Below are 14,710 nucleotides of genomic sequence, written 5' to 3' on the forward strand. Positions count from 1 at the left end.
GCATTGGTAAATTCGGTGCTGGGATGTACACTGATGAATGGCTATCGGGACAGATTTGCAAAGCCATGGATGGGACATTCTTGTCAAGGAGATCTCTATTTATATTTATATACTTCTAAGAGCTACAGAAGAATCTGTACAGTGTGGTGCTTAAATAGACAAGACTATCATTCTAGCATGGGGACTTCTTCTCCCTGGACTTCTTTGGCCCTCACAACTATCTGGAAGTTTTTTGCACCAGAGGCATTAATGCTTTCAATACTACAAAACTGAGCCTTCAGCAGATGTTGATGTGCTGTTGCATTAGCCTGGGACGTGAACAAATTGTTGCTCGTTAGGGGATCGTATAACTTTTCTTAATGCTCTGTTGACTGGTTGCCAGGTCCAGCACCGTAAATGGGGAATCAAGTTGCATTATACCAGTCTTGGTTCACTTAACACTTTCATTGGACGTCCTATTGGACCAGGTCATCTCAACCTCTAGAGTCTGGGATGAGCCATCCTTGTTGCGTTCATGACTGAGGCTGTAAGTATCAGTCTGTATGCCTTCATTTACCACTTTATCAATTTGGATCGTTACACTCCCAAGCGTAGACTGAAAACATAGCAATGTATGTATCAAAATTATGTTAAAGATTGACTACACTCTTCTTATCCTACCAAGAGCTGCAGCATTTATATAAGAGTATTTATCCCTGCCTTTTGTATATATAATGTATATATTTTTACTATTAGTAGCAGGTCAATCAGTAAACTTATTGCACATTGTAGTTGGAGTTGAATTGGATATTCTAAATTTAGCATCAGACACTACGAAAATGGAACTAGTTACCTTTCCAAAAGTAGTTTTGCCTTTGCACGAGATCTGCAACTTTTGTCCCTTCGGTGGAACGTCAAAAGCCCATGTGAATCCTTCATTCCATTCTGGGGATGTACTGCGACTAACGACCTGATAATAAACCAGAATGTTAGTATAAATCGGATTAGAAAAATCGGTGATGTATGCGTTTTTGGTGCATCACGCAACACAAATTAGTATCTCAGTAACTGGATCAAATTACATATAATTTCTATAAACCGTAATGCTAGTATAAATCGGATTAGAAAAATCGGTGATGTATGCGTTTTTGGTGCATCACGCAACACAAATTAGTATCTCAGTAACTGGATCAAATTACATATAATTTCTATAAACCAGAATGCTAGTATAAATCGGATTAGAAAAATCGGTGATGTATGCGTTTTTGGTGCATCACGCAACACAAATTAGTATCTCAGTAATTGGATCAAATTACATATAATTTCTGGAGTTTCCTAAGAAATGTAATACAGTACTTATTTCTAGAACACTTCTAGAGTAGTAAAAGTTAATTGGGTCTTTCTTTGTTTTCTAAAACGACAAGTATATTGGAACAACTATTTTAACCGAAAGTGACAATTGTAAATATAACCAGTGGGAGTAGTTCGGATGTGAAACTCGGCCATAACAAAGTAAAATATTGATGATAATGAGAGTCTTTCATTTCATCAACATTTTAATGCTGACTCATTACCTTAGTTTGTCGTGCCGGACCATTGGCGATAGTCAATCGACAAAAAGGATTTGTCCCTCCCATGACATGTCTTAGATTGTTTGCACGCTTAATGGTGACGGTCAAACAACCTGGTAAGCAATGCAGCAGGCTGTCTGCTCGTTCATGGAAACCTGGTGGGGAAGTTTTTATCAGCATTTGTAGGATTGGAATGGCTTCAGCTGCAACCATTGCTTGAGATTTTGAGACGTCAATTGGCATGGTTGACCAGGATTGTTGGAGTAAGCACAATGTGGTCAACACTGAATCCTGAGCAGCCTCGCTGCCAGATTTCAGTGCTGTCACCAGATAAGGGATACAAAGGGTCCCAGCTTCAGAAAGTTGGAGCTTGGGAAAATTGGAAAATATAATGTAAATGCTCTTCAAGATCTCTTCATTAGCAGTTTCTGTGGCACAAAATTCCTTCTCTAGCGCAGCTGCATGACAACGTAGTAGAAATGTTTTAGGCAGACTTTTGTAGCTTGAATTATCTGGACAATTAAACTTGGAAATTGATGTGAAATTCATGAATCAGAACGTTTTACTGCTTCAGTTGAAATTTTAGATGTTTGAAGTATAGCATGGGAACAAATACAGTGTCTAGGAAACATCATACATCTAGTTGTCTTCATATACTAGTTTATTTTTCCCTGTTCTCCTTAGCTTTTCCGTTTGGAGCTTCTGCTGTTACCTGGAGTAGTAGAAAGGGTTAAGCAGAGTGAGTCATTGTTAGTTTCTCTCTCCAACAATTTCATGATGGCCCTTGATCTTGGAAAGCCAACTTATTATGACCAATTTATCTAGCTTCTTAAGTGATTCTGAGAAGCTTTGGGTTTCTTTAAGGGCTTGAATGCAACTTTAACTTGTAAGGAACACTTCAGTCAAAAGATTAAAAAGTCTAACATCCCTGGGAAAAATATTGGAAACCAGAATTAGGTCTATAGTCTATTTCTAGGTCTCAAGCAGTCGCATATGATGTTCTTTTCAAGTAGGTAACAATTGGTTTTCAGTGCAACTCTATTCATGTTAATATATTTGACACAACTGGTGGCATCTAGTTTGACATTTTTCAAAGAATCACTGACTCAAAAGAAGGAACGAACATTTTATTTAATGAGCAACGTACCTGTCAAAGATCTGATAAGTTCATTTGATGCATAGTCCTTAAGCGTATGATTTGAGAACAAAAACCTTATGAGCAGAGCTGCCTGGACTACAATTTCTGAATTAGGGGACAGAAGTAGTTCTTGAACTAGTAATATTCCATCTGCTTCTGCGACAGCTCTCCTGTTGGTTCGGCTGTGCATGACAAAATTTTGCAATGCACAAATGGCCACCATTGTCATCTCTTCCGTTGGGTGATCTTCAAGCAAACTTATCAGTGCTCGACAGGCAGATACAGAATCGGTTGCTCTAGCAAGTCCTTCATGCTGGGAGAGATCACCAAGTGCAAGAGCAGCAAGAAGCCTTGGGGACTGCGATGTAGTCTGTGGATCTAGTAAATATTGTGCCAGAGGTGCTATTGCATACTTAGATACCTTCAATTCTCGTATTCGGACGTTGTTGAATAGAGCTTCAATCAGTCCTGCTGATGCTTCTTCATACTGGTGAGATCTTAGCAGATCTAGAAGAGCATCTACAGCACCAGCTTCAGCCATCAGTTCACCATTAGATAGATCAGTCTTTTCAAGATCTATCAGAGCATTAAGTGCAAGAGTAACAGTACTCTCCACCGTTGAATACAGCATCTTTACAAGAACCACCAGGGGAACCTTGAGGTAATAATCAGCGTTAGATTGTATGACATTGCAGAGAATCATAGCTGCTGACTCCCATAATGTATCAGGAGGTAGGGGATCATCTTGAACGATAACCTTTGAAAGCTCAAAAATGCCACCGGCATCAGCAACTTCCTTTGGCCATTTTAATGAGATACTTTCTAAAGCACTAATTGCTGTCTGTTGCAAATTCAAGATACCAATGCCTGCTAGCTGCACTAGGGGCACTACTGCATTTTTTGATGTTATATCTTGCTTAAAATGCTCTTGTGCAAGGAGATGGGATAGCAGTTCGGTGCCAAGCTGCTGGATAGCTTGAGCTGGGGATTCAAGGAAGGAAATCAGAGGCTCAATGACCTGGCTAGGAGTAAGTTTTAGAGTTGCAAGACATTGTGGCTTCTCTAGAATATTTAGAAGAGTTTGCAACGCACTGTGCTGTCCCCACAATCCAAAATCTGACCGCTGCAAAACCGTAAAAAGAGGTTCTACGATTTTTGCAGCAGATGGACTTTTTGAAATAGCACTACTATTTGTCAAGACACGGAAGAGTTCTGCAATTGTGGAGCACAAGGAACTGGATGCAGTAGGGAGTAGCTCAAGACAATTTTCTAATATTCCTGCTTTCACCATATCCAACTTGCGTGGAGTTCGGTCTTTGCCCAGCTTAATAAGTGCAAAAATACTCGCTTCAATGAGCCGATGGTTTGATCCAGAAATCAGATGAACCAGAATACCAACAAGCTCATTTGCTGATGCAAGATCCACCGGATGCTCATCATCTAACAACCTCTCGAAAGCACAAACAGCTGATTCCACGGCTCTTTCCACATCTGATTGCATAAGCAGTACAAGGGGATCTAAGCATTCAGAAGCAATGGGCAATATTCTGATATTTGGATCACCAAAAAGTACAAAGCATAATTCAGCAGCATCACTTTTCAGTTCCATCGGAGAAGATGAAGACAGAATTTTGTATAAACTCTCAAGAGGATTCCTATCTAAATCAGCCATCACTGCTGCTTTTGAATCATTCCCTGAAGTCAACTTGACCAAGGAACTAAGGGCAACATATTGTTCACTTTCTGATGTAGCATCAAGCATGTCCGCCAAAGGTTGAACTGCTTGAACTGATGCTTCAGAATTTCTAATCTTCTCATTATCAAAGAGTTCTTTTAAAGCACTAGCAGCACTCAGCCTTGCACTCCTTGACCCCAAACGAAGGACAGCAATCAGTTGAACAGAGCAACTAACTGCAGCTTGATGTTGAATAAGATCAGAATTGCTAAATATAATTCTCAGTAGTTCAGAAATAGTTGCCTCGGTCAAGTCTTGAGGGCTCAAAGATAGGTACTTTGCTAGAGCATCCAGTGCGCCAGCTTCAGCCATAATTGATTTGTTTTCATCATTGCCATCTGCAATTTGAGTCAAAAGACGAACAGCTAATGGGGGGGCACCTGCTCTATCTGGAAGTGGTTTTAACAGATCCACCAATAAAGGGATAGTTCTGCGTGCAGCGGAACCAACTCTCACTTCTTCAATTTCAAAGAGGACTTCCAGAGAAACCTGATCTGGGTATCTTACTAATGAGAATTCTTCGGATAGAGAAACAAGATTTGGCATATCTATTTCAATGTGACCAATCAAGCTTATCAGACCAGTGATTGCACCTGAATTTACAACAGTAAGATTTATTCCCTTTTTCTGATGACAGACAAGACTGGCTATTGCGTGAGCAGCAAAAAGTCGGACAATCATTTCATCTGATTTCAGAAGAAGTGCAAGCGAAGGTATAATGCGCATGATTGTTGGAGAGGATACAATGTTTGTATTCTGGAATAAAATAGCTAATAGCAGTGCACTGATCCACGAGCCCTCTGCATCTTCTGCCTGCCATGACAAATATCTCTTCAGCACAATGACCAAATATAAACTTTTTTTTTTTTTGAGTTAAATGACCAAATGTGAACTTTAATCAAATCATGAGAACCAACATTACATCCAAATGATTAAATTGAATAAAGTTGACACTGAAAATAAATGTCCTTGTCCATCTTTTATTCATTTTATTAACTGAACTTTCAGTGATATATTTGTGTATCAAAAGAGAGGGTAACTTAAACATTAAAAGGTGCTGGGAAAGTCTTTCCATTTTACCAACTCCAATGGTGTTGTTAAAGCTAGCATACACCATAAGTATATTGACTAAACGGTCCTCAAATGTAATATAAGAAAAGAAAAAGGACAGAGAACCTAATAGAAAGAAGAAGAAATATGCACTTCAGATATTCTCGCTCTTATTATTGATTCTAAAAACAGGAACTCAGCGAAAATATAGCCACTACTACTTCCTCCATGTACATTTATTATATGAATGATATGGAGGCCGACTAGAAATAGTGAAATCGCTGGATTTTTTTTTGATGAAGTAAGGTATTTCATTAAATGGAATCTAGGAGTAAACAGAAATTCTAGCAGTGAAATAAATGGATTATTGACTTGTTTGAACAAGTTTTATTGCGCTGACTACAGAGAGGCAGCCAGTCTGTTATCAAAAGCCAACTTACAGAAGAACAAACAGGCCTAAAGTTCGTAAATTGGAAGGACAAAAATGACTGACACCAATGTAACAACCTATTTTGCTTCAAGTGGAAAACCAACTCGAGTTCTCCTTATGAAGAGATATCAGCACAACACAAATGGGCCAAAAAAGTCGAAAAGCAAACATCAAGAACACCTAGGATGATATAAAATCTACCTGTGGGTTGGAACCATGCCTTGCAAGCTTGTCGGAAAGGGCCTCAAGTCCCCCAGCTTCCACTACAGTGGATGTGTTCTTGACATGAAATGATGAAATTATTGAGAGCAACCAAAGCGCAACTGTACCCCCCAAAACTATTGCTGGATCAGGAGCTTCAAACTCATTTCCTTCTCCAAATGGAGTTCTTTCTGTGAAGCCTCTAGGGGTTCTGACTTCAATTTGTAGGGAAGAACTAGTGCAGTTTGGCTTCATCATGTCAACTAATGCATATATAAGAGGTTTCAAGTAACCAGATGCATCAAGTCCATCCATTGACTGAGGTTTATGCTCCTTGGCAGCACAAATGATCAATGCGGTTCCACCAACTCTTACTTCTAGAGTGCAAGAATTAATTATTCTATCAGCCAATGCACCGATAGACCTTGATTTTGATAATAACAGGTTACCCAGAAAAACTGGTTGATCTCCGCAAAGCCTTGATAGAATTTCTATTGCCTTATCTTGGACAAGGGAAGATCCCTCAGAAAGGCAATGTACAAGAGGCTCTAAACTAGATGGAACTTCAGCAAGGCATGAACGGTAAGTGGAATCTGTGCCTTGTTTTGTCCTAGTCAAAAGTGCAATAACGTCTAAAGCATCTGCAGTATCAGTACCATCAACATTCATCACATTTAATGATTCCACCATAGCTAGAACAGCAAATCGACGTTGAGCACTTCCATTGAATACATCTTCAACGGGAAAATGCCTCAATAGCTTACGAAGGGCACGTGATGCGTTTCTCCTACCTTCTGACGACCCTTCTCCTAAAACTCTTGTCAAAGCTGAAACAACGTCTTCCTGCAGCGCTTCCGCAGCTATCTCTGGATCAGACAACAGATTGGCTAGAGCAGCCATTGCAGTAGCTGCAGAATCAATGGGTGCTGTTTTGGCCAGCTTGATCAAAGGCTTTACATGCCCTTCACCAATATAAGGCATCTTATTTGTAGATTTTTCTTTTGATGCACGGGATAAAGCACGCAAGACTCGAGCTGATTGTGTTGCAACAGCTGGAGAATTGCTACCCAAAAGCTTCATGCAAGGATTAACCACTTCATCTGTAGCGAGACTATCACAAATATCATGTCGAGTGCTAAATACATCTGCCAGGACAGAGGCAGCACATACTTGAGTCTGTGCATTTGAGGAATTAAGAACATGTACTATCGACATTAGCCCTTGGTTAGCTGCAGCACCTTTATTCACAAGGTCACTGTGAGATGCCAAGGTAAGCACATGACCTAACACCTCAGTTACATGGGCCTTTGAGCTTGGTAAATCTCCCAGGAGCAACACTAACAATTGATTAGTGGTAGCTGGATCAGATGCTGTGATTAGCTTTGTTAAAGCCCTAGCTGACGCTTCTTGCCCCTTTGATTCACCATTTTTGAGGAGCGATAATAACGCCTGTATAGCTCCAGCACTTTCAGCACAGGCACGAATGTCTTCACTATGACAGCAAAGGTTATGAATAATAAGTGCTGCATTTTCCCTAGCCTTTTGAGACCCCATTTCTAGTAACTGGACCAGTGGTGGGATCCCACCAGCAGCAGTGATTGCCCACTTGCTCTCGTTGATTTGGTTAGTTAGGATTGCAAGCATTTCAACAGCATACTCTTGATGCTTTTCACTGGATAAACCCAGCAGTGATATCAGTAACTGAATTCCTTCCCTCTTTCCAATTGCTTCCCAAACAGTCATTCCATCACAGCATAAACGTAATAGGGATAGTATTAAATACTCTAGTGCATCACCACTTGCCATTGTTGTGAGCCCAGTAAGAGCCTTCTTAGATTCTGATTGTTGGACCCGTTTTGACAGATAAGCATTGCCATAAAGGCTTGCCATAGCCTCAAGAAGACGCTCCTGAACCAACTTATTATCCCGTGGCTTTAGGAGCATTGCAAGAATATTCTCAATTTTTGTCGCATCAAATTGTTCTTCTTCTGCATTGTGCTCAAAGACCATAAGAGCATAAGCAAGAGCTCCGATTATATCAGCCACCGGAGCAGCTAACCTTGGGGACTGCGCAAGCTCACTCAGATATAGTAACAGAGGAGACATTCCGCCACATATATTGGCTAAAGCTTGTATTGCATGCTGCTGAAGTTTTTCTCCGATCTCACCTTGCTTTCTTTCTTTAGAAGGAGCAAATACAAGCTGCTGAAGTTTCTCTCCTTCCTCACTTTGATTTTTTTCTTTACAAGGAGCAATGACAGCTCCTATCAGTGCTGTGACTCCCTGTGAGTCAACAACAGCTTTCTTTGCTTTGGTTGATTTTGAAGTCAGAACCTCTAAAGCCTCAGCTGCACTGGCACGTACAGAAACATCATCTTGCTGAGCTAAGAGGCTAAAGAGAGCTTTGATTCCTCCAGAATCAATTACTTTTGGGATGCTATCACTGAACGCCAACATCATACGGGCCAATAGAGAAGCTGCATTTGATTGAGTGGAAGCACTACTAGAAGAAAGAAGTTTAACAATAATGTCGACTCCACCACCCTCTAGTGTTGTCCTCCAATGTCCATCTTTATCACCGCAGAGATTTCTCAAAGCCCCAACAACAAATCCTTCCACTGCTTTGTCCGGCTTCTGTTTTGGATTCAGCTGCTCCCACAAAGTTGGTACGACACCTTCCGTAATGAATATTTTCATGCCAAAATGATCATCTGAAACCCCCCTAGGTGACACCTTAAAAATTGCTTCGGCAGCTGCTTTCCTTGCTTCAGGTGAATCTGACTTCAACAGTGAAAGTAGAGGAGGAATACATCCACCTAGAAGCACCTTCAACCGTATATCTTCATCTCTGCACAATACAGTTAAGGTTGAAGCTACATTGACTTTTGCAAAAAGAGTTCCATTTCTGAGAATTGATATGAACAGTGGCATTGCTTGGCCATGTGAACCAATAAGACGCCGTGCTTCTTTCCTTGCTTTAGCAATGCCTAGAAGACGTGCTGTGGTAAGTTCCTTTTCGTGTGCAGATGATTGATTCAGATGCAGCTGATCAATAAGTTGAGCAACCTGCGGCAGTGTCTTTTCCGGATCATCCATTTCTGCAGTTTCATTGGATTCCCTGCAAGCAAATAACACATTTGAATTTTCTGGATAATTTTTTTAGTAGGTTATCTAGATAAATCATATCATGCCTCATAAATTCATGGAAAAGGATAAATAAAACCAAGCAATGTGGAATCAAAATTTTCTTTCAGAAATTAACTGAGGGGTCATAATATTTTGGCTCCTATACATACCAAAGTTTCTCTACATTAGGTGTCTCTAAGCACAAGGGAACAAAAGATGGATTTAGAAAGAACAGCTGCGAGATACTAATGTGTTCTATCTATTAAGCAAAAGTACTATAGAATATAGAAATTTCTTTTAACAAATCTATAACAACCACAAATAGTACATAAATTCAGCTAGAACACACAGTAAAGAGAGGAAGAAACCTGCTCTTCTGAGAAGAGGATGACACTGCCTTGTCCCTTAATTCAAGGGAAGATAGGTCTGACATTGGCAACAAGCCTCCACTTTGACACTTTTGTGGCTTCCTACAGAGCGTAACTATCTTGTGTTAACGAAGCGATATGTTTAGCTTGGTTACTATATGCACAAACCATAACAAGTGAAATTCAAGAAAGAATTGAAAAGTGTGGATGCATTTTCTCCAAAGTTCATCATAAACAGAAAGCAGAAAAGCAAGAGAAAGAGGGAAAAGGAAGAAAGGTGAGTGGAAGAATAATAAAAAGAAACTCAAACAAGTTTCAGAATCATGCTTACCCAACATTTTAGCCTTAAAATTTCATTTTTATTGCTGCATACAGAAATATCCGCGTTTGCCACATAGTCCAGTTAATCAGCAAAAAAACCATTTGACTGACATACGAATCAAGAAATCTACTAAAGGACACCACTAAATTGCCATCAGGATGGAGCTCGGAGGGGTTCAACACTGAAAAATTACAATGTATATACAATGTCAAAGTTAATATTTATGTATATATATTAGATGTTGAATCCCCTCGACTTCTTTGTACGTATACTTTTTTATATTTGAATCCCGTAAAATGCTAGCTCCACCGGACCACCACTAATTGCCATTGCATAAAATGTTTAACAATGCATGGCAAAAGGAAAAAAAAATATAAGAAAGAATTTTGCATATTTACCTTGCCTCCAAAATTTGTTGTAATGCTGCAAAATTCAGCTCCTCTGTTGCTCTCCAGGGTTAGAAACCAGGAAAGAACCGGGATTTCCCCTTTATTTAAGAAGTGCATATATATGCACAAAATATATGTATAGTATATATCTTTTTACATATATGTATCGCGTTGTATAAAATTCGAACCAATGGTACAAGAAGGCTTTACCTAGAAAATCTGCATCACCCAAAAAACAAACAGAAACGATCAAAGCAATTCATGCACATGCAGGTAAAGAATATATGAATATTCAACAACTCAGACACGTTAACGTTTAAATGCATATAATTTGGTCATTAAATAAATTGAAAAAAAAAATGACAATATGGCAGAATCTACAATGTAGCAATGATCATTCTCTTGAAAATGAAATGGAAAAGATATGTATTGTATTTAATGAATTCTCCTCTAAGACATGAAATATTAAAAAATGAAACAAAAAAAAGTACCTTGGGGAATTGTAGAGTTGAAGAAGAAGATGAACAATGGAGTGATACACGAAGATGTAGAGAGAGAAAGAGAGAAAATAGGAGAGAGAGAGACTCTGAATTCTGCCTTTTCTTCTCTGTCCATGTCTCTTTCATTTTTCATGCGGTGATTTATTTACGCCTTCCTTTTCCTCCTATTTTTCACTTACAATATTGGCAATGAGAAATATATGTACGTACTTCATAATTTTCAGGAAATTAATAATACAACTGAACACACATGTTTGTCTGGTAAATAACCAAAAGCCTTTCACTAGACAAACTTACTGAGGTTATAACTTCATAAATATTATACTCAAATACGTTCGATTATACGTATTGTACTTGTAACCAGAATATGGCTGTATTAACTTTTCTCATACATAATTGTCTTCGATTTTGCCAAAGAAATTTGTTTTCCCTTAAAACGGTAACAATTAAATTTATATGTGGTTTATAGGATATGTGGCTAGATTAGTGATTTATGTATAAAAATAATATGCAATAATAAGCGATATATTGATGAATAAGAGAGAGAAATCAGCTTAAGAAACCAAATTATAGACTCTGCGAATTTGGTCCGGTCTTTGAAGTAATGTCTTTATCCCGAGCCAATCAATAAGAAAGCTTCTATATATGATTTTCTGATTACAAGTGTGAATCTCAATGAAAAACTAGCCCTAAAATAAAGGGGGTTCACTCCTATTTATCGTAAATAGTAGATGAGCCTTTGTACAACCCTAAAAATGCCCTTTAAGAAAACCCTAAAATGGATAAGACGGCGCCCCGTACGAATGTCAGCGCAAATCACGGAGCGGTTAGGCGATGTGTAACCCAGCTCGTAAAGGACACTCTGAGCCTGCGTCGAGTGTCTTCTGGTTTCCGTGCCTATTGACATACCTTCGGTTTCTGACTTTTACTAGAAAAACTCACAACTCCTTGGCCCTTATCCGCTTCGATCTTACCCGAGGCTAATGATCTCGTTCTTCCTCGACCTCGTACCGGACAGCCGCGATATTTACTTCGTTTTTCACCGTATGCGAATTACCTCGGTTTTTACCGTATACAGATAGTCCCCACACTTCTCGGATTGAAGTTTTACCGAAGTGACGGGAAGTGGAACGATAACCTCGGTGACTTCCTTAGAAAGCTTCCCTTTGAAAACAGGCGGAAAGTAAGACGTCTTTTCGTGTCACGACTCTCTGACTTCGGACACGTGTCTTCTCTTGGTTGGACGATCCTTCGGTAACCGCCTCAAAGTCTATCACCTCCTTACTATAAAAGGCCGATCATTTTCACTTTTCACCTCTTGATTATTTCACCCATCTTGCTCTATTCTTCCTTCTTCTTAAATTTTCTTTCAAAATTCTGAGCCTTCGATATTTTCCGAGAAACTCCATCCGAGGTCCCAAAATCTTCTCAGGTTCCTGGAAAATTTCCTTTAAATCTTCATAACTTCATCTTTTTCATCTTCAAATCTTCATATTTTCCATCTTCAAATCTTCATATCTTCATGCTCCGATCTTCAAACCTCACAAAATGTCCACGAACACCGATTCTACTTCCTAAAATGTTCCTTCGGTTTCTTCTTCGAATATCGAGGTCGTCGCCAGCCCCGGGGTCAAAGCTCAAGCTAGCTCCTTCGAACCCCAGGCCAAGGACATAAAAAGAACTCATTTATTCGTCTTATTTATTATTATTATTATTATTATTATTATTATTATTATTATTATTATTATTATTATTATTATTATTATTAGACAAATTAATATTATCGATGGGCACACATTAATATTATCGATGGGGTCTTACTAAGACTTCTTCAGAAAAATCCCTTCGAAATACAATTTCGACCATGAGTTCGTCGTTGAGATGGCCATAAAAAAGTCTGATAGGGACTATGACGTCAGGCGTTACCCCTCATCGATCAAAGAGGCGCACCTCCCTAAAGTCCAAACTGACTGCGGTTGGGACAACCGCCCTATAGAGATCATTGCTCCCGGTGATGATGAAGCAATCACCGAGTTCAGGGAGGGGTACTCGTACATTTACACATACCCCTTTACTTTCAAGCTCGACCCTCCAATAGACCCGGTCATCCTTGAGATGTGCTGGACATATCAAGTGTGCCTCGCGCAAATTGGTCCGAACGTTTAGAGGATCGTGGCCTTCCTTCGCTTTTTGGCCAACAATGTGAATGTCAATTTCACCCTTCACCATCTGATTCGGCTATACTGCCCAAGGATATTTCGTGGCGGAGTTATAAAGCTCGCAAACGAGGGAGGAACCCCATTCTTTCTAGTGTCGATAACAACAGAAATCGAGGCTGGTATGAGCGTTTTGTTTGGGTTAGAACCGCAGATATCATACCGGCGGAGTTCATGCCTTTTCTAGAAAGGTGGAACGACAAACTTAAGTTTTATAGAGCTTATTCCCTTTTTACGTGCTTTTGATCATTCCCCTAAATATTTCCGATATTTCAGCTATTGGATTTGTTCCGGAGGAGATACCTCGCTTTCCTAAGTGGATCGAGAGTATCATAAGCCAACATCCGCACCAAGAGCGGACATGGAAAGATCTGTTCCACGAGAGGTGGACAATAAAAAATCATGGTATCTTTCATTTTCCTTTGCTTCGCGTTGTGTTATTTCCGGTGTTTCCAGTGGCGGACGGGTGAGTAACACGTAAAAACCTTCCCTTGGGAGGGGAACAATAGCTGGAAACGGTTGCTAATACCCCGTAGGCTGAGGAGCAAAAGGAGGAATCCGCTCGAGGAGGGGCTCGTGTCTGATTAGCTAGTTGGTAAGGCAATAGCTTACCAAGACGATGATCAGTAGCTGGTCCGAGAGGATGATCAGCCACACTGGGACTGAGACACGGCCCAGACTCCTACGGGAGGCAGTAGTGGGGAATTTTTCGCAATGGGCGAAAGCCTGACGGAGCAATACCGCGTGAAGGATATTCAGGTTTGGGAAGAGGTTCTTCGACCCCTCGGCCCGCACCAGCAAAAAAAGTCTAGATGAGCAGAAACAACTTCACCTCCTCCTCCTGCTCAATCCTCGGAGCAGGAGAGTTTCGATCACATGTTTCCCGAGGATGGGACCGCCGATAATCCTCCCGCAACAGCGGATGCCTTCGAGTTCGGACACCTCCCTATTCCACAAGTATAGAGGAGGGCTACCCGGTCTACTGAGTCTGGCTTGAGGTCTCGGCTTGTAGATGTTTTCCCAGCTCCAAGTGTAGAGTCGAGAAGGACTAGGTCGACTACGGTCACAGTTCCTAAAGACTGTAGCTTCCTGTCCCTCCCCGTGGGGGTGGCCAGGTATTTTCGACCCCTTGTGTCGGAGTCTAATAAAGAGAAGACGATCGAACTCTCGTGGCAATTCCTTCTCAACAAGAGTATGCATGCCGGCAACCGGTTGAACATTTTTCTCCCTTTTCCTTTCCAACAAGTTTCTACTTATTTGGTGTAATCTTCAATGTTTGCTAATTCCTAACTTTGTTTCCTTTTTTGCAGTCTGTCATGCTCAAGAACGAAGGTTTTCTTCGAGCTCAGCATGAGATAGATGATTTACGGGCTGAGTTGGATGCCCAAGGCCAAGAGACTGAGAAGTTTAAACTTCTCCTTCAACAAAAAGAAGTTCAGTTGAGCCAAATCGTTTGTCCTTCAACCCTCCGGGCCGAACTTGAAGCAGCTAAGAAGGAGAAACTTCGATTAAATAATGAGCTCGAGGATTCAGTCCAAAATAACAAAGACCTGGAGGAGGACAATAAGCAGCTCAACCGGGGGAACTCCGAGAATATCATAAAGCTTGGTGAACTAGAGGCCACCAATGCTCAATTGAGGCAGGAACTGGAATCCATTAAGGGTGAGGCTGCGAACATGAAAGAG

General features: G+C 40.4%; 1 protein-coding gene across 1 annotated transcript; it reads right to left on the bottom strand.

Moving 5' to 3' along the window:
- Positions 1 to 20: 20 nt before the first annotated feature.
- Positions 21 to 10,935, bottom strand: LOC132051877 (protein CELLULOSE SYNTHASE INTERACTIVE 3-like). Its single transcript, XM_059443129.1, has 7 exons — positions 10,319 to 10,935; positions 9,599 to 9,700; positions 6,105 to 9,222; positions 2,698 to 5,236; positions 1,554 to 2,008; positions 833 to 949; positions 21 to 595 (listed from the first exon to the last, which is right to left on the bottom strand). Exons 2-7 carry the CDS (start codon positions 9,661 to 9,663, stop codon positions 431 to 433), a joined length of 6,459 nt encoding a protein of 2,152 aa, XP_059299112.1. The 5' UTR covers positions 9,664 to 9,700; positions 10,319 to 10,935; the 3' UTR covers positions 21 to 430.
- Between the last annotated feature and the right edge of the window lie 3,775 nt (positions 10,936 to 14,710).

This window comes from Lycium ferocissimum, chromosome 4 (genome assembly GCF_029784015.1).
Source record: "Lycium ferocissimum isolate CSIRO_LF1 chromosome 4, AGI_CSIRO_Lferr_CH_V1, whole genome shotgun sequence".
Lineage (NCBI taxonomy): Eukaryota > Viridiplantae > Streptophyta > Magnoliopsida > Solanales > Solanaceae > Lycium > Lycium ferocissimum.

Coding starts and splice junctions, on each gene's coding strand:
- LOC132051877 (XM_059443129.1), bottom strand. CDS start 9,663: ATGTCAGACCTATCTTCCCTTGAATTAAGGGACAAGGCAGTGTCATCC. Junction 2,009..2,697: donor ACTTATCAGATCTTTGACAG/GTACGTTGCTCA, acceptor GTTGTCATGCAG/CTGCGCTAGAGAAGGAATTT. Junction 950..1,553: donor GTCCGGCACGACAAACTAAG/GTAATGAGTCAG, acceptor GTTTATTATCAG/GTCGTTAGTCGCAGTACATC.